The sequence below is a fragment of the Rhinolophus sinicus genome, linkage group LG11, assembly GCF_036562045.2.
Source record: "Rhinolophus sinicus isolate RSC01 linkage group LG11, ASM3656204v1, whole genome shotgun sequence".
In the NCBI taxonomy this organism is placed as follows: Eukaryota; Metazoa; Chordata; class Mammalia; order Chiroptera; family Rhinolophidae; genus Rhinolophus; species Rhinolophus sinicus.
In genome coordinates this window covers 54011257-54030136 of record NC_133760.1, presented here as the reverse complement: position 1 = coordinate 54030136, position 18880 = coordinate 54011257, and the positions used below count along the sequence as shown (strand labels likewise).

Here is an 18880-nt window from a genome sequence, read left to right as displayed (position 1 = left end):
GAAAAATCAAGTAGCAAGTTTATGGAAAAGAAGAAACTGTTGGCTACGTGAGGTTTCAGTTTCCAGTTATTCTCCATTCCCCAAAAAGACACTTAATGTTTCTTGATTTACAGGAATTCAAACTACAACGGCAGCTCAGTCCCACAGTATGAGTTTCAACTTCAGTGAACCCAGGAGCAGCCACGGTGAGAGGGTCCGCGTGCCTCCCCAGCCCAGGCCGGAGGGAGGCACCTGATGGGGGGCGAGGGGGTTCTCCTGTCCTGCCTGCCAGTCCCCATCTGAGCAAGAGCAAAATATTTCCAACCCCATTTCTTATGTTCTCTTCATTGAGTCCCCTCTTTCTCTTCTCTACACCGTCTCCTGGTGATGGAGCATAAGCGCTAAGAAGAACAGAGGTTAAAATACCCTGAGGGATCCCAGGCTCGATGAGGTTCCTTATTTCCTCCTTCCCACAATGTGGACACCCCGGAACCGCCAAGTGTAGCTCTTTGGATGGTTTTCTTTCCTCTCTTCAGCCTGGGAGAGGGTTGGGAAAGAGGAAATGAGAATAATTGATGCTTCATTCAGTTCCCTAATTTCCCAGCTCCCAGTGGCTTGACTATAACCAACAAAGTCAACAAACTGACTCACTCAGTCTTTCACATAGCCCTCCCCTTACTCCCTCCTCCATAGAAATGGACTAGAGCAGTTGAAGTGTTGCTGGTTTAGCAAACCCCTCCATAATTTAGGAGCCTAACACATCAACCATTTCGTTGGCTCTTGATTTTGTCGGCCAGTTGGGCAGTTCTTGGATCTCAGCCAATCTGGCTAATCTCAGCCAGACTCGCTCATGTGGTAAGCTAGTGGTTCAGGATAGAACTGGATACTCTTTTAAAAATTAAGCTTATTGGGGTGACCTTGGTTAATACATCATGTAAGTTTCAGGTGTACAGTGCTATAATGCATCATCTGTTTATTGCATTGTGTGCTCACCACCCAACATCTAATCTCCTTCTGTCACCATACATGTGACCTCCTTTACCTTCTTTAACCCTACCCCCAGTCCCATTCCCCAACCATACTGGTGTCCATGTCTATGAGTTTGGTTGGTTGGTTCATTTGTTGCTTTCTGTTTTATGTCCCATACATGCGTGCAATCATATGGTTCTTGCCGTTTGCCATCTGACTTATTTCACTCAGCATGAAGCAGCCAGCTGGCTAATTTTGGATAGCCAAACTATACAGTAGCCCCCCCTTATCCACTGGCGAGATGTTTGAAGACTCCCATTGGATGCCTGAAATCACAGATATACCAAACCCTATATACACTATGTTTTTTCCCCCTGTGCATAGCTTTTCACTTAAAGGCAGCACTTGATGGCTTCCCTTTGGCATATCCAAACTGCCAGCATTGCTACTTTTGCACGTTGGGACCATTATCAAGTAGAATAAGGGTTACTCAAACGCAAGCACTGCCATACCACAACAACCGATCTGATAATGGACATGGCTAGTAAATGACTGATGGATGGCGAGCATCTATAGTGGGATACGCTGGACAAAGGGAGGATTCAGGTATATTCCAACCCACTTTCCATCCCACCCTGGTTGATTTGCAGGCAAATACTAGGCATTCTATAATGTTATCTGTGAATATTTTAGAAGCAGAGTTGGGGCTCGGGACTACAACACCCTTCCCTTCCTCAGGGATGGCAAAATATTTGATATCAGGTGCCCTGCTAGAATCACAGGTCACTTTAGTCACAGCAGGAGGGAGGTTTTGTAGGAGAAACACTACAAACACACCTCCATGACAAATGTTTCTGTCTCTTTAAGTTGTCAACACTGGGCACTACCCCCCTGGGGCTTCCTGCCCTCTGAGTCTGAGAGATGCGAACACTTCCCCTTGTGCTGGGAACACAGTCTGCTGCACGCACAACCGAAGGGAAAGCAATAGGTCAGGGGCATCAGGGGCCAGGTTCAGAGCCTGTCACCACTTCTGCAGGAAAGGTGAGCCCAAGCAGGGGAAGGGAGCCGACGCAGAACTAGGAACTGTGCAGACCCAGAAGAATTTGGTGCCTGTAGGAAGCTGGCTCAGTGAGCACCTGCCTTCTAGTAGGTACCAGGCAGGGAGCGGGATCTAGACAGTCACTGCACACTCCCAGGTGTTTAAGGAGGTTCTGAGTTTCACACCGAGTAAGTTCAGAAGAAGGATGACCATCCAGCCAGGAGCACACGCTCTTTTGGGACGGACCCCACTCCTTCCCTGCGCCCCTGCTGAGTTGGTGAGGACCAGTGCAGGGAACAAAGCACACTTCTGGGCAGGAAACACTCCCCAAAAGCATATTCGGCAGAGGCAGCTATTTCTGGGGTCGGATAGGCGAGTCTAACCTCAGAACAAGCTGCAAGGTGAAAAGTCTGTGTCCATTCGGTCTGAACCGCCCAAAGCACTCACTCCACTCTCCTCAGAGTGTCCACAAGAGGGTATTGCAAGAGGCATCGAAGGTCGAGAACACAGGCTTCAAACCTGTGCCCTTGAACATTTGTTCTCCAATCAAAGCTTCCAGGGCTGTGTGGGCCGCTGAGCCATCTTAGTTTCCTCACCTGCTCTGGATGATGAAGGGGTGAGCTAGGATAACCGAGCCAGAAGTCACATCATGGGCTGAACGCAGCAGAATCACTGGGTGGGGAGAGTTAGTGGTTTTTTAAAGGTACAGATCAGTGATTCAAAATCCCTAAGAACTATACATGTTAAAGAATCCCCTAGATAATTAACTCCCAAAGACAGCAGGTTCAGGAAGTGCTGGACGGGGTGAGCTCAGTCCCTTGGAGGTTTAAGATTATACGATTCTACATGGGTTCCCGTCTTCAATAACTGTGCACCTTGTGACCCCAGACTTGAGCTCTCAGGCTTCAGAACTTTTCAGCTCCAAACTCTGTGGGAGGTTCTATAGGGCCTACCCCAGGGTCCTGGCGGTGCCCTGTACCTTCTCATCTCCATCTTTGACCAGGACTTCTGGCTTTAGCTAAACTCTTGTTGTTTGCTCTGAATCTGTGGCTGTCTCTCCATTCTGGCTCTGGCATCAGTCATGGGAGTGTGTTGAATCCTACACACAAAATACTCCATGAGGCCTGGGGTGGGGGTGAACTTGACTGAAGGCTTGGGGTGGGTGGGGCGGGGCAGTTCCTGCAGAACCACGAACGCCTTTGGATCAAGGACCCACCAAGCCTGTCATCTAAGCCCTTTGGCCAGAGACAAGCTATTCAGCCATCCTGTCCCTCTGCTTTTCCTCGTGTGGGGCCAACGGGAGAGAATACAGTCACCTGTGGTAACCAGGAAGGGGTAGAATCTGAAAGGGACAGTGAGGAGCAGACAGGACTCAGACGCAGCACAGCAGAGGCTGAATGGCCACAGGCGAGAGAGCACAAGGTGGCTGGGAAAGGCCCTGAAATCTGCTCTTTGGGCAGCAGCTGGAGGGTTGGGGGGAGGGGGAGGTGTCATGAGGCTGGAGAGGCAGGTGAGGAGACTGCACTGTGCTCAGGGTCTCGATGACCACAGAAGGTTTGTATTCAACGATGACTGATTGGGTGTAACCACCTTACTTGGAGAAGCCTCAGCTGTGGGGGCAGGAATGGCAGGGGTTGGAGGGGACTGTTCAGTCTCCCCAGCACGCGACCATCTTCAGACACTTTGACATAGGACAGATTATTTGGCTTCCTGACAGCAGAGTCAGAAGCTCTCGGGATCAGCTTGGGAGACGTTTCTTTTCCAATTTCCAGAAACAATATTACAATTCTCTTCCAGTTTGTCTCCCAGGCCAACCACCTTACTGGTTCCCGAAGTCACTGAGCAAATTATCTGGTTCTCACGCTTTTCCAAAGTCTCCCTGGCTACTCAATCTCTCGGGAAAACTTAATATCTACAGCTTTTGTCACCGCCATAGAATTACCTGGGACAATTAATATCCAAAGCTTACTCACCGATGTAGAGTGAGCGTTCCAGTCTCCCATCTGCCCTCTCATTTGGATCCTGAACAAACAAAACCAAGCTCACCCAAGGCTCTCGCTGTATCATTCCAACCCCAGCCCAGGCCCTTCCAATGTCTTCCCTCAACTCTGAGTCCCAGGGCAAGCAGGAACCATGATGCTGTCACTGTCGTGTCTGTCACCAGCTCTTGGGCTCTTGCCCGACACATTGTAGGTAGTTACACCTATTGGATGAATGAATGAATGAACAACAAGTTGTGTTTGGGACTCTTTCAGGTCAGCATGGGAGGACGGAAGGTGGTGAGAGATGAAGAAAGTACCTATGGTAAGAACATGTCTCGCACTGCACACTTGCCCCCACGGGGGAGCTCTGGGGGATGAGGGGGTCGGGCAGACTCAGGACTGAACAGACAAGCCCCAGGGTGTCTCTGAGGTGTCTGGGGCGAAACAGCAAGAGCCCCGAGATGTGCATTTTAGCTGGATCGCTGCTGCCCCTGCCCAGCTGTGAGATATTAACTTCTTTGACCAGCCTGCACCTCTGTCACCAAAGGCTAAAATGAGGACAGTAAACCTATTCTCATGTCCACAGAAGAGGGTGTAGAGGGTATCAGATCGTGCACCAGAGGGAGTATGAGTGACCAGGTAGAATGTTAGAGAACCAGGATGGAGGGTTAAACAGGTGTCTTATTAGGAAGCAGGTTGAAGAGGGAGGAGAGGGAGGAGGAAAGAGATGATCTCATCTAATCTCTCACAACCCTGAGAGAGACAACCTATATCATTACTCCCGTTTTCGCAAAAAGGTTTAACACTTAGGTTAAGCAACCCCCATGGCTGCACAGCTGGCAATGGCGGGGCTGCGAGACAAACCCAGGTGTCTGGGACTCCTTCCAGCCCCTCACCTCCCGCCTACTGCCCTCCTGCCCTTCCTCCCTGGGATGGACTCTGGGAGAAGCATGGCAGAGGCTCCTGCAGCCGTCAGGTAGGGACAGCTGTGCAAGGTAAAGCCGAGCAGGAACGATGTCTGGTGAGGTCAAGTGTGGAATTGCAAGGGGCGTCCTCTAGAGAAACGCTCACCTGGTGCTGAGCATCCACAGGCGCACGTGGTGAAGCCACAGGGAAAGAAATAGCAGGTGAAGATGCCGGGAGGGCAGGAAGCTCCGACCAGAGGAGCTCAGGGAGGGTAGGGTGGAAAGGCCAGGTGAAGGCGCTGTTGTTCTCCTTTGTTCAGAGGGCTCCGGGAGGCCCAGGTAAGCAGGCTGCGGTGCTTTAAGGGTTGGCAGCTGACAAGTCCCGTGTCCTCCAGGTTCCGAAGACGCCACGCAGGGCCTGCAGGAGCCCAGGCTGCGGCTCATCCTGGCGGGGAGGACAGGAGCCGGGAAGAGCGCCACCGGGAACAGCATCCTGGGCCAGAGGCGCTTCCTCTCCAGGCTCGGAGCCACCTCGGTGACCAAAACCTGCGAGGTGGGGAGCTGCAGGTGGGGCCGGTGGCACGTGGAAGTCATGGACACCCCGGACCTTTTCAGCTCCCAGGTCTCCAACACAGACCCGGGCTTCGAGGAGCGCAGCCGCTGCTACCTGCTGTCGGCGCCGGGGCCGCACGTGCTGCTGCTGGTGACTCAGCTGGGCCGCTTCACGGCGCAGGACCTGCAGGCGGTGAGCGCGCTCAAGGAGCTGTTCGACGACGCCGTGCTGGGGCGCGCCGTCGTGCTCTTCACGCGCAAGGAGGACCTGGCGGGGGCGTCGCTGCAGGACTTCGTGCGCGACACCGACAACCGCGCGCTGCGGGCGCTCGTGGCCGAGTGCGGGAACCGCGTGTGCGCCTTCAACAACCGCGCGGAGGGCTGGGCGCTGGAGGCCCAGGTGCGGGAGCTGCGGGAGCTGGTGGAGCCCCTGGTGCAGTACCACGGGGGCGCCCCCTACTGCAACGAAGTGTACCTCCTGGCGCAGGAGCTGGCCGGGGCGAGCCCGGAGGAGCGGCAGCGCCGGGTGGCCGAGAGCCTGGCGTGCGGCGCGCGGGCCCGGGCCCGGCGTGGGCGGCTTGGGCTGCTTTCCTGGCTGCGCGCGTGGGTGGCTGCGAGGAGGCTGCGTGTGGTTACGCTGCTGGGCGCTGTGGTCCTGTTCTACCTGCTGCTCTCCAGGCTCTGGACCCCAGGACAGGACCAACAGTCCAAGTTTTAAAAATTAAGGGAACCTGCTTTGAAAGGAGCTGTGGAGCGGATTCGGAATTAAAAGTTCATTGCAGAGGAATCCTCTAGCTTCAGACAGAATTTTAATGACATAGAAAACTGAACACTGTCCACTTTGCAAAGGCTCCAAGTTCACTTATTAAGTTTCACTTTTGACTATAGATACACTTTTAAAATAAATGTCTAACTTTAAAACGTCCTTAAAATGTTTTAGGAGTCCGAATGCATCTTTCCTCCCTTGAAAAATAGTGAAATGGCTGGTAGTTTTTAGTAGACAAAGGATTCCTGGTAATGGAAAAATAGTCATTTTTATTTTGAGCATTTAAAGAAATGTAGACACTATCGTAGGCCGTTAGGCTGCTAAAATAAAAAAGCAAAGCAAAGCAAAGCAAAGAAATACCACAGACTAGGTGGCTTCTAAACAACAGAAATGGATTTTTCACAGTTGTGGAATTTGGAAGTCCGAAGTCAGGGTGCCACATAGTCGGGTTCTGGGGGGGGGCCCTCTTGGGGTTGCAGACTGATAACTTCCGGCTGTGTCCTCACTTGGTAGAAGGGACGAGCCAGTTGTCTGGGGCACTTTGATAAGGGCACTGATCCCAATCATGAGGGACCTGTCCTCTAATCACCTTCCAGTGGTGCCACCTCCTACTACCACCCTCTGGGCATTAGGTTTTCATCGTAGAAATGTTGGGGAGACACAGACATTGAGACCGTAGCAGACACTGACCCTCCTTAATACTTTTCTAGTTCTTACACGTGAGTAGATCTGGCCCTTTGTGATCCTTGTAGGTTTTTGTCATCATCAAAGAAATAGACAACAGGGTCCTACATGTTAACTTCTGATACAGCAGTTTTTTTACTAGCTCAATGATTTACTACCAAAAAGATAAATGTAGCTATAATGAAAGTAACAAGGTTTCCAATTTTCTAGCATGTATGGTTCATGTCTTTACAAAATGAAGCAGGATTTTGGGAAAATCACAAGTAATGTGTGCCATGTGGTTATCTACCTGAGATTTTATGCAAAATAATAATAATAATCCAGCTCCTCTCTGCTCTTGGAGAAGAGAGGGAGCCGCAGGGGCGTAGGCAGAAAGCTGCAGAGCACTGAGGTTAGATAGGTGTGGCTGTGCTATCGGGTTTTACAGGGGGATGAGCCCCTCACAAAAGTTTTTGAATGCTACACCATTAGAAAACCAGATGTCATCCTTAGGTTGTGTAAGAGAAAAAATTCCTTATTTCTATTTCTGAATGTGACAGAACACTTTTGAAAGGAAGTCATTGCCTTTTACCAGCCACACAGAGAAGGAAGGGCCCACACGTATGTGCTTTGATGCCACATGGGGTTACGGGCCCAGGGAGGCTCAGTGCAGGCTGCTGGGTTGGGATGGGCTGCAGTCAGAGGGCCTGAGGGCCATGGTGGCTGTTGCAGTGAGTTGGACTCTGAAACACGGCTGGAAAAAAGACCATTCTTAATTCCAGTTTTTAGCATCCTCGGCAGCCATGCTGGGTCCACACAGGGGCTCAGCCAGACAGAGTTTCCTCTGGTGACCTGAGGGGCTCATGGAGGGGCCAGGATTGGGGTGACAAATGGTTCTTAATATATTATGATGAAAACAACCTCATGAGGTATGAAGAATAATTATCATTCACTTGCTTTGACTTGAAGACGGAAGGAATCTACTTAAGTTAAATCCTGACGGCAAAAGGTGGCAAAATCAAAAGTGCCACTTCTTTGTTTGCCAAGCATTTGCAACAACCCAAGCTTTCCATCCATTATAAACTGCTTCTTGACTCACCCGTTTATCCATGTTATGCCACATATATTTCCTCAAATATCATAACTTAGTAATTCTTTGAGAATATGGTTACAACCCAGTTACCCTCTAAAACAAAATATTTTACTCAGTTCCAAAAGAAAACGGCGTTGTTTAAAATATTGTCTTTTTTCCAAATGAAGACATTTTCTGAAGTTGACAGAGTACAATGTCAGGAACACGGTCCTGTTAAATTAACAGAATTCCAAGAGCATTTTGAATTGTACCTTCCTAAGTGCACACGCTCAGGTCTCACTTTGGCTAAGATTCTATGTCGGGTCTAGAAAGCCTTGAGGGCCTCAGAGATCAAGTTCTACTGTGAAGAAACAACGTGGCAAGACAAGATTGCAAACTCTCCAGCTGCTGAGGGGAGCGGCTGGTGCTTCCCCCGCTCCCCGCTCAAGGACCTTTTGTGCCGCAGGGGGCTTTTCTGAACCTGGAAATCCGTCGCCACCTTCGTAGCCTTTTGTTCCAAATATCGCTTATGAAACCAAGTCATAAAAAAGGAAATGGGAGGGGGCAAGACAGACTAGCTCTGACAGGAAGCGTCCCATTAAGGGAACAGCACGCAGCGCCCTCTTAGGCTCTGGGTCCTGTTTGCAGCACTTTCGCCGCCCACCCGGAGGCAGGGCGTGTCCCAGTGTGTGTGGGGCGCTGGGCGTGCTCTGTACTCCCCTTTCTTCTTCTTTACCTGGAGCCGGCCCCTGGAACATTCGGCCTCTCCGGCGACCGGGTCCAACTTAACAGCCGGGCTTCCTGCTACGCCGGCCGCCTGCGCTCACCGCCGGCACCCGCCGTGCACACCTTCCCAAAGCTACCAAGCACCGCGACCCGCAGCGCCCTGCTAGGTAAGAGGACCCTGGGGACTGTCCCAGCGTCATGGGGGTCTGAGGGCCCACGGCCTAATCACAGACTCTGATCCCTGGTGTGATCACACACAGGTTCCCCAACTTCTGGGTTCGCCCGTCAGTGAAATGGGGCGATGATGGTGAGCGCTATGGGGAACAGCAGATGTATAGTGGGGGGAGAAACAGGCATGGGAACCGCTCGCCCCACGTCCGCAACCCATCACATTCCACAGCGCTACAGGCTTTTCTGTCTAATTGTCTACTGCTTAGCCCATTGGGCCTTCATGAGACTCACGGGGTTTCAGAAAGCTGGACTAATAATCTCATCCCATTTGACAGGTGAGAAAACTGAACCTCCCCACTTGCCCCAGGTAGTTGGGGGCATGCTTCTCAATATACTCGCTTAACTTCTGAACCCCGACCCCAATGAGCCACGTTTTCCTGCAAGAGACCCCTGAGCAGACATTGTCTTAGGACCCGACCTTCTGGAAACCTCATTCTCCCCAAGTACCCTACGCCCTTCCTCTGCCACATTGTAGGACTGACTCTATGGCAAACAGCCTCAGGTTCAGGGCACACGGGAACAATCCCTCTGCCTGATACACCGTATGTGAGAGACCTCACAAGAGCTAAATTACAAAACAGGCGACTCTAATACCGGGAAATATAGGGACTGCGGCACATGAGCAAAGAAGGTACTTACAAACAAGGCAGACAAATAGTCTGGTCTCTCCTAAAACAGCGTGAGAAAGCCTGTTTTCTCGCGCTTTGATAAAATCATGATAAAATCAGGCTCATAATCTTAAAATCAGAAGGTGCATTCTGTTCATTTCCTTCAAACCCCCCCCCCCCCGCTGAACTAAGCCCTTCTCCGGTCCCCATCAGGTGCGCTTATAATTTCTGCCTGCACACTGTGCCCGGTGCTCCCTCATGATACCTGGTCCCATTTTGGAGATTAGTAGAATTTTCCTTTTCGAGAAGAAATCTGCCTCCATTCTCCATCCTCCCACTTTGCCTACTCGGAGACTGACACATATCACAATCCTTCAGGTCTGCAGTGCTCGCCCCGTCCCCCCCAGTCTTTTCCTGGGCTTTACTCGGTCCTGTTACTATTTTGTCTATGCGATGATCAGTTTAGCATCTCCATCCATATCCTTTCTGACTCGTCCCTGGACACTTGGTTATTTGTTGATATCTGCCTGAAAACCTTTTGCTCAGCGGGACACATGTGCCCCCTGCAGCCCGACCCGCTCAGAAACACCACTGTACTGCATCTCGGCTAATGTAACCTGCGTTTGATTGACTTTCTGGGACAGGCACATCCCTCTATTTGGGTCACAATCATATTCCAGTCAGTAAAACCACCAGATTGTTTTCAACTGAAATGCTTCTATTCAGAGCGACTCCTGCCCCCTGCAGTTTTCTCTTTGAATAATCTTTTCTTGGAAAAACATGCATTCGAGAATTTGCAATACAATTCTCTGTGTTGTTTTAGGGCCGACTTCCCTCCGGTCAACCATCAGTTTCTGTTCTGACCACAGATGGCAGCATTGTATGTGGTGGTCCCAGAGGTCGGGGACTTATCTGAAATAATCTCCTTTCCCCTGTAGACTCAAGGAGGATATGCAGGCAAAAAGAGCCACATTTTAATCTTAACTCTGTGGCCACTGTGTGACCTTGGGCAGGTCATTTGATGCTCAGTTTCCTAACATTGTAATCGAAATGATAAGGTCTGGCTTGATTCCATCACAGCAAATTTAGGAGAACAATTAAAATAATGGACATAAAAGAACTTAGAAAATTATAAATGGCTGCACAGAGGACTCTTGCAATGATAAAGTTCATCACCAGCGTCATCACCACGGTCATCACCACGGTCATCATCTTTACCTCATCAACAGATTGATTCCAACTCCGGGAAGAGTCATTTAAGTAGAAAAGGTGTCAGAGAATTTGAGCATTTTTAGCAAGAGCCAGAGTATAATTTCCTGGAGTCAAAGACAGAGTATGGAAGATGGAGGCGAGGAAGATACTGTTTTCTGGGCTCTAGAAAAGAAAGGAAGGATGGGCTGGAAGGGGGAATAAAGGAAAAAGGAAGGAAGGAAGTTGTCTTAGTGTATTCTGATAATGTGAAAATGGGTGGTTTTCCTAAGGAGGCCCCCCTAAAAAATCCACTGAATGAATAGAAAAACATGCAAATGTTATCTATATAGCAGAAGCAACCTGAACAGCAAACACACTATGAAAACCATTCTGAATTCGATATAATCGGTAAAATGCAAGTTTAAAACAATTAAGACATCCTCATTTAAGCTCATAAGGGTGAGTAAAAAAATTAAGTCTAATATCAGCAAATGCAAGTGAAGATTTTGGGAATTGTCACACATGGCTGGTGTCAACATATGGTGTCAGTACAATCCTCTTAAAGTCGCATCTGGCACTATCTAGTCAGATGGAAGCTGTGTATCCCAGATTAATTGTTGTACAGGAGATACACAGTATGTGGGCATTATTTTGCAGCATTGTTTGTAGAAGCAAGGGTATATTTTGAGATAGCTTGAATGTTTGTTAATAAATAATTGGATAAAATGTTACACAAATAATGCCATTTATGTGAAAATTTTAAATCCAAAAACAGCACTAGATATTATCTGTACAAAGAAAAATGTGTTTGTAGAAGTGTAAATACACAAACGAGAATGATGCATAAAACCTCACGATACTGATTGTTTCTGAAGGACAGAAGAAGGGAGAATGAGACTGGGGAGTTGAAAAAAAAAATCAGTGGAATTCTGTGCAATGTTTTAACTTTTTCAAACAGAATAGCTGCAGTAAAAATGCTGAAATTCTTACATTTGTTCATTGCAAATGGTGGGTTTTGTTTTGTTACTGTGTAATAAGTTTGTTTCATAACTGCATAATATTTAAAATGGAATAAGTCAAATACCTCATCTTAATTATGGCTGCATGTTGTGTGCTTGCCTTTTCTACCATGTTTTCCTGAAAATACGACCTAGCTGGACCATCAGCTCTAATGCATCTTTTGGAGCAAAAATTAATATAAGACCCAGTCTTATTATAATATAATATAAGACTGGGTATAATATAATATAATAAATATAATACCGGGTCTTATATTAATTTTTGCTCCAAAAGACGCATTAGAGCTGATAGTCTGGCTAGGTCCTATTTTCAGGGAAACACGGTAACACCAAGAAGAGTGACACAATATTATGCCTCATTTGAGTAAAACATTTGTGCCAGTAGATGCCAATGGTTGTGCCAATTTCCAGTTAACCCTACTGGGAGACAAACCTGGAGATTATTGGGAGACCAGGACCTCAGAGCCAGCCAGGAAAAACATCTGATTTAACACTGAGCAGGAAATGAGTTTCTCTTGAATTTGTCCTGAATGTTGATTCTTTCTCTTCAATCTTGGCACCACCTTCTCTCCACCAACTGCTCAGGGACTAACAATACACTTGCTAGAACAGAGGAAAAAATCACTTTGCTGTAAATGACATTCACTTGTTTGAAGTACTGGGAATTCCTGATCCCAGAAACTCTGTGCTGGATGGATATTCCAGTGGCCAAGAGGAAAGTACAATGTATCTTCCAATGGGAGGGTGGGATCAGGGACAAAGATTCCTTCAAGGACTGACATGAGGGAAAGTACTGCCCATAGCACATTTGCCTACTTTGATTCCAAAATAATAATAATAAACATTCCACTCCTCATTCCATAACAGAATGCTTACTTCATTTCTTGCCTTTTCAAGTTGGAGGGAAATAATCAACTGATTTGTTGTAAAACCTTTCCTGCTTTCCTGTAAGCTGAAAACAAAAAACACAGTGCATTGTGGTAACATAACCTAGCATCACCTGGTTTGCTTAAAGTTATTTATAGATGTTTGAAAGTATGTGACTTAGGAAACTAGCAATGGAAATGGTTTATCGAAGGAGGATTATTCTTATGGGTCCGAACTGGAGGTGTCCTCAGGCCTTACCAACTCCCATATGGATACTTGCTTTTTATTCCTTTCCTGTTTTCATTCCAGAAGACAATGGAAGGGCTTCAGAAGAGCGACTATGGAACTATGACTGAAGGTAAGAAAACCTCCAAGTTCTCAAAAACTCCAGGCCCAAGGGGAGAGTCACTATTCTCTCTCTACCTGTCCCTCACCTCAAACACAGTGACAGACACCCAGTTATTTTAAACTAAAGACGAACAAGGCAACTGTTATTTGTTCTTTACTTTCCCCATTATCATCATACCCCTGATGTGGGAAATGTGGAAATGAAACTTCAAGTCAGACATTGGAGGACTGGGAACTGAGTTGTGAATATGGTTTCTTTCTTTGTCTGCTCTCAGTTGGAAAAAACATGGGAAGGCCCCCGAGAGAAAACATCCCAGAACACTTAAGGAAAGGAAGAACCGACACAGAGTAGAAGGAATAAAATAATAGATTTTAGGAGCCTACAGTGAACTTAGAACTCATTTGGGCTCATAAGAACTCTAGAAATCCTTGGTTTCCAGACCCTTCTTCATCCCTTGAAGATTTTAGCTCTCGGCTGTGTCACCCTGTGTCCAACACCAGATGTGTTAATTTCCAGTAATTCAATCAGCCAGATAGATGACCGTTCTAGCCCATGTACTTCTAGTGGTCTTACATTCCACTTGTCCTCAGCCGCCCATCCAGCGTCGTCTCCCGAATTGTGTCCTTGACATTAACTAGGGCCTTTCTGTCATCCCAGTTTCAAACATCCAACTCCCCACCCAAAGAGCAGAGACCCAGGGACCCTCAGCTGGTCCTTGGTGGCAAGTCACTATGGCTCCGACATCAGAGCGTTCCTTTGCTCCCAAGTTTTGCTGAGCACTTCTAGACGAGTGTGCCTTGGGAAACAGTGAAAAAGAGGTGATAACATTTTCTCCTTTGTGACTTCTCATCCTCTGCCTCCTGCTAATCTCACATTTATTCAGCATGAAACTGGCCTAGGCACCATCCATGGAAAAACAAGGGGACCACTTTTCTTTCAGAAAAACTGTATGTTCCCTGGTCTAGATGAAGTGCTTGCAAACACCCTCCTTAGTGTAGCAGTTTTTACACTTGGCTTGTATGCGTCCCAGTGTGGGCTTCCTCTGTGGGCTTCCTGCGATCCGAGAACCTCCTCAAGTTGTCTGCAAACTTTTGTAACTATTCAGACCTGACTGTTCTGCTGGGAGGGACGTCCACGGCTTTCATGAGATCCCAGAGGGTCCATGACCGAAAAATCTTAAGTATCAGCTACTTAGCAAGACACAACAATTCTTTTGCAGGCAGATTGGATGATAACCACTTTGTATCGTCCTCAGTGAGGATCATCCTGATGGGCAGGTCCGGCAGCGGGAAGAGTGCCACGGGGAACACCATCCTCGGCCAGACAGTGTTTGAGTCCAAGCTGGGGGCCCAGACCGTGACCACGGAATGCCGCAGGGCGACAGGCACGTGGAAAGGGAGGAAAATCCTGGTGGTGGACACGCCCCCGTTCTCGGAGGCAAATACCCAGACCCAAGATATGTACAAGGACATCGGGGACTGCTACCTGTTCTCGGCCCCGGGACCCCATGTGCTGCTGCTGGTGACACAGCTGGGACGCTTCACTGCCCAGGACACGATGGCAGTGAGGAGGATGAAGGAGATCTTTGGGGCAGGAGCCATGAGACACGTGGTCGTGCTCTTCACCCACAAGGAGGACTTAGCGGGAGGTTCCTTGGATGAGTTCGTGGCCAACACCGACAACTGCAGCCTGCGGGGCCTGGTCCTGGAGTGCGGGAGGAGGTACTGTGCCTTCAACAACCGGGCCACCGGCGACCAGCAGGAGGAGCAGCTGGAGGAGCTGATGGCTGTGGTCGAGAATCTGCAGAGGGAACACAAGGACGCCTGCTACAAAAACGAGCTCTTCTATGAGGCGCAGTTGTTCCTGGAAACTAGGGGGGACACCCGTGGGGTAGGCCGCAGGCGGTACCTGGCCCAGGTGCAATCGCAGGTGGAAAAGCACAAGCGAGACCTGAGGAGGACCAGGAGCCACTGGGTGTTCAAGGGGCTCCACAGGGTCCAAGAGTGGATGCTTTCTCACCTTTGCTTATCTGCTTTTGTTCTTATATGCCTGTTGATTTTTCTCGCAGTTTTAATTAACCTCTGCATGACTCAGAGATTCTGAGCCTTTTCAGATGATTGTTAAATCAGCTTTTTTTTTCAGACTCACCATCTCTGTCTCTGTTTATAAGGCATTTTATTTGCTTTTTACCTCATTCCACTTGCAATTTCTCTTCCTTACATGAGACATGCCATCCATGTTCTTCAAGTGCTTCTAGATAAATAAAATCCAAGGGAAAACCATATTTCTGTCTTTTTGTTTTGTTGTGTTTGAAACTGTGGGGATAAGTAATAAAAAATTGGATGCCATCCCGAAATCTTTGAGGGCTTGCAGGAAGGTCGGTGAGTGGACTGTGATGCTGTGTGAGTATCTCATCTCTGATCCCTACTGTACACAGTTGTGCTTTCAAGGGGCGTAACATGTTAGCATTAAAAGCTGGTCGCAGAATTCCTTATTTTATTCAGAAACATATTCTGATTTCAGTATAGGTAGTGACGGATGACACCTGTCACCATCCTCACCCCCCAAGAGAGGGCACTCTGAGGGGAATTCTGGAGGCATGAAGGGGCCAGGGAGGAAGAAAGGAGGGGACCTGGACAGGCACAAAGCAGAGAAAAGGGGTCACAGTGGCCAGATGGGGGCCACTCATTGGGGCAAACAGAGTCAGTGGCTGGGAAATAAAGGAACTGACATTTCTTCAAGCAAGGCCAGATGGTGAATACTTTCGGCTTACCCAACTATCCGATCACGGACGCTTATAGAGCAAAAGGCACGTGGACAAAAGTGATGTGTGAGCCTGCATTCCCACAAAACCCTGTGGACACTGAAACTGGAATTCCATGTCATTTTCAGATGTGGCACTGAAACATTCTTCTTCTTTCAATTTCTTCAACCTTTTAAAAATGTAAAAGCCCTTCCTTCTTAACTCACAGGTTGAACAAACAGGCACCAGGCCAGATGTGATCCAAGCCTGGTCTTCGAGTAAATTTCCCCTTGGCTGAGCTGCGTTGTAAGGCAACCTCTTTACCTCCGAAGGCAGCACTGTCATGTGTGAGACCTGCGGGAATTTGGGGAAGGAGTGGTGTTCCACATTTCCATGGTAGCAAAGGGGAGAGGGCGGACATTTGGGGTGACATCTGAGCAGGGGTCGTGAAGCCAGTAGAAACAGGAAATCCGATGAGGAGGTCCCCACGTGGCCCCTCTTGCACCCTCTCCTTTGTGGTAGCTGCACTCTCTTCTCTGTTCGTGTGTCCCGTGGAAGGGAGGCCTACAGTCGTCCCAGGCAGCATGTGACCGCATAGGTAAGTGATTAATCCTGGGGTGAGTCAGGAACTCAGTTGTGCAACCCAAGTGTCATCCTCCAAGCGTCTACTGGTAATGGGTGTCATTCTGATCTGCATAGCTGTATCACAGAACTGATTCCAAACCCAGGCAGGGAGTGTCACACGTAAGCTCCTCAAAGCCTGGACATCCTAAGGAACTCTGAGCCCTCAGACCCAGGACCACCTCCTCAGCGCAGTATCCCCAAATTGTCCAGCCTTACTTGGTGTGGGGACAGAGCCCCAAAGAGCAGTTTCCAGGCTCTCGGCCTCACATAGACAGGTGCTGGCTCAGGTAGTAAATGGCCATCAACTGTGATTGGATGGCCATCAGCTGTGGCTAGTTGGCCGTTAACTGTAACCAGTGAGCCATTGGCCACTAATATAACTGCTGTGGCTACGCTAGCAGAAAATGGGGGCTAGCAAGAAGATGGTGGCTGAGCCTGCAAGTGGTGCAGTGAGGGTTGAAGTTTGTGTGGCTCCTGTTTCCTGTTTCTCCAACCCAGACACCAGCGAGAATATAGTGGTATGACTCCCCTACCTTTGGCTCCGTGGGTGTTCCTTTTTGCCTTCACCGTGTCCTGAGTTCTTATGTGGGGAGCGGGAGCAGAGATCCTGCATGACGCCCTGCATGACACTTGGTCTCTCCCTTCCCGGACTTAATTCAGTCCCACAACAAGACATTTATTGCATAAATATTGAGTGTCAGGCTCTGTGCTCAACACCAGGAATATAAGATAAATAATGCAAAGTTCCTGCTGCACAAACATGACTGTGGCAGAAGGATGAAGGCATGTAAAAATGGGGTATGAGAGACATTTGGAGATAGGGCATCAGCCAGAAGGAGAACACTGGGCTCGGCCAAGGCTCCTTAGACGGGGTTAGGTGCTTGAGCTGCGAGGACCAGGCTGGCCTCTCCAGGCGTCACTTCAGGCCAAGGGAGGCCAGTCAAGGCGGGCACTGTGAACCAGCACACGGGAGGGGGTGTGAAGGGACACATGGGACAGGGCCAGGGCCTGTGTGTCACCCTCAGAGTTTGTGGGCTGTCTTGCAGCAAACAGGAAGTCACTGGTGGTTTTTCAGCAAGTTAGCAGTTTCAGGAGATCACGCTGCTACAATGTGGCAGTTGAACTGTGTAAGGGTAAACTTGGGGACAGGGATCAAGTGTAGAAGAAGAAAAGAATTCCATCTCAGGGACTGGGGCCTGAGCCATAACAAAAGGAATGGGGTGCAGAGGAAGGGCACCAACGGGAGACACTGAGGAGGTGGAATCCACACAATGTGGTCACTGATGGCAGTGCTGGGGACGGAACCAGGTTTCTGTCCTGGGCCACCCTGTGACAACTGGCTCCCTTCACTGCCCTGGGCCTTCAGAAGGAGAGGGCTGATCAGAGGACAGTGAGGACTTTTGATCTGAAGGTGCCTACCTGAAAGCCCCGTGGGACATGTCCTGTCCTCCAGCAGACAATGGCTGAGCTCATCCTCCCTCCAGGGAAGGCATCCAGAACAGGAGGTACTAGGGAGCAGGGCTGCAGGAGGTCAGCTCCCGCCAGGGGTGCAGATGGGCCAGTCCCAGGCCGCCCAGCCAGGGTACAGGGCAGCAGCAAGGCGTCTCTTTCACCACAAGCAATGTCACCTGGGCATCCAGATGACATTTCACCTTTCTCGAAGTCAAGCTGGAGAGTTACCCAAGAATATTTCACAGTAGAGAAGGAGAAAGGGTCTTGTTAATCCTTGACTCACACGTGAATGTTCGCCAAAGGAATTCCCCAGAAAGTGTTCGGATGTGAGCTCTGTTTTCTCCCCCCATGGGAAAGGAACCACAGACACTTGCCTGGAGGCAGTCATACTTCCTCCACCTTCTCCCACTGTCATCCTCCAAAATAATACGACTAAAACTATTTTTCACTTTATTCAGGATTCAGTGAATGTAGCAGGCATTCTCGGAACTAGCAGAAAGAACGCAGTTTATTTATTCTCTTCCTTAAAGGAAGTGGTGAGAATGGGGAACTTCTGAGAGATTTAAGGATTTTTTTTTTTTTTTAAGGAATATGGAGAACTCTTCATTAGCTCAAATGTCTTCAAATTCAGGGAAAAGAGATCCCCCATGTCAGATAGCTTAAACAGTAAGGGAATTTATTGGCTGAAACCCAGAGAAGGGGGAGGCTCCAGCGGCTTGGGCCTCTTCTGCTTTGAAGTGTTGCCATCAACCTGAGGCTGGGAGCCCAGGGCTGCTGTTCGTGTGGAACTCTGAATCCACTCTTGGACCCTGTGGAGCCCCTTGAACGCCCAGTGGCTCCCCATCCCCCTCAGGTCTCGCTTCTGCTTTTCCACCTGCGATTGCTCCTGGGCCAGGTACGGCCTGCGGCCTTCCCCACGGGTGTCCCCCACACCTTCCAGGAACACCTGCGCCTCATAGAAGAGCTCGATTTTGTAGCAGGCGCCCTTGTGTTCTCTCCAGACTCCAACACAGCCATCAGCTCCGCCAGCTGCGCCCCCTGCTGGTCGCCGGTGGCCTGGCTGTTGAAGGCACAGTACCTCCTCCCGCACTCCTGGACCAGGCCCTGCAGGCTGCAGTGGCGGGTGTTGGTCATGTACTTGCC

General features: G+C 49.2%; 2 protein-coding genes across 7 annotated transcripts; both read left to right on the top strand.

Annotated features, from left to right (window-relative positions):
* Positions 1 to 1877: 1877 nt before the first annotated feature.
* Positions 1878 to 6213, top strand: GIMAP1 (GTPase, IMAP family member 1). 3 transcript variants are annotated; one of them, XM_074315140.1, is made up of 3 exons: positions 1878 to 2094; positions 4243 to 4291; positions 5270 to 6213. In XM_074315140.1, the coding sequence occupies exons 2-3, from the start codon at positions 4249 to 4251 to the stop codon at positions 6142 to 6144; spliced, it is 918 nt and encodes a 305-aa protein (XP_074171241.1). In that variant the 5' UTR covers positions 1878 to 2094; positions 4243 to 4248; the 3' UTR covers positions 6145 to 6213. The 3 variants fall into 3 exon arrangements, with proteins under 3 accessions (XP_074171241.1, XP_074171239.1, XP_074171242.1); XM_074315138.1 differs by having other exon boundaries at positions 1881 to 1989; XM_074315141.1 differs by lacking the exon at positions 1878 to 2094 and adding an exon at positions 3175 to 3409.
* A 2403-nt stretch (positions 6214 to 8616) lies between these two features.
* GIMAP5 (GTPase, IMAP family member 5) lies at positions 8617 to 15202 on the top strand. Of its 4 annotated transcripts, none has more exons than XM_074315142.1 (3): positions 8617 to 8820; positions 12879 to 12927; positions 14138 to 15202. In XM_074315142.1, the coding sequence occupies exons 2-3, from the start codon at positions 12885 to 12887 to the stop codon at positions 15019 to 15021; spliced, it is 927 nt and encodes a 308-aa protein (XP_074171243.1). In that variant the 5' UTR covers positions 8617 to 8820; positions 12879 to 12884; the 3' UTR covers positions 15022 to 15202. The 4 variants fall into 4 exon arrangements, with proteins under 4 accessions (XP_074171243.1, XP_074171246.1, XP_074171244.1 ...); XM_074315145.1 differs by having other exon boundaries at positions 8651 to 8820; positions 12882 to 12927; positions 14174 to 15202; XM_074315143.1 differs by having other exon boundaries at positions 8652 to 8820; positions 12882 to 12927.
* Positions 15203 to 18880: the final 3678 nt, after the last annotated feature.

Bases quoted from the DNA above. Each gene is read 5' to 3' on its own strand.
- GIMAP1 (XM_074315140.1), top strand. From the start codon at position 4,249: ATGGGAGGACGGAAGGTGGTGAGAGATGAAGAAAGTACCTATG. The intron at 4,292-5,269 runs GTAAGAACATGT...CGTGTCCTCCAG, and splicing joins AGATGAAGAAAGTACCTATG to GTTCCGAAGACGCCACGCAG.
- GIMAP5 (XM_074315142.1), top strand. From the start codon at position 12,885: ATGGAAGGGCTTCAGAAGAGCGACTATGGAACTATGACTGAAG. The intron at 12,928-14,137 runs GTAAGAAAACCT...ATTCTTTTGCAG, and splicing joins CTATGGAACTATGACTGAAG to GCAGATTGGATGATAACCAC.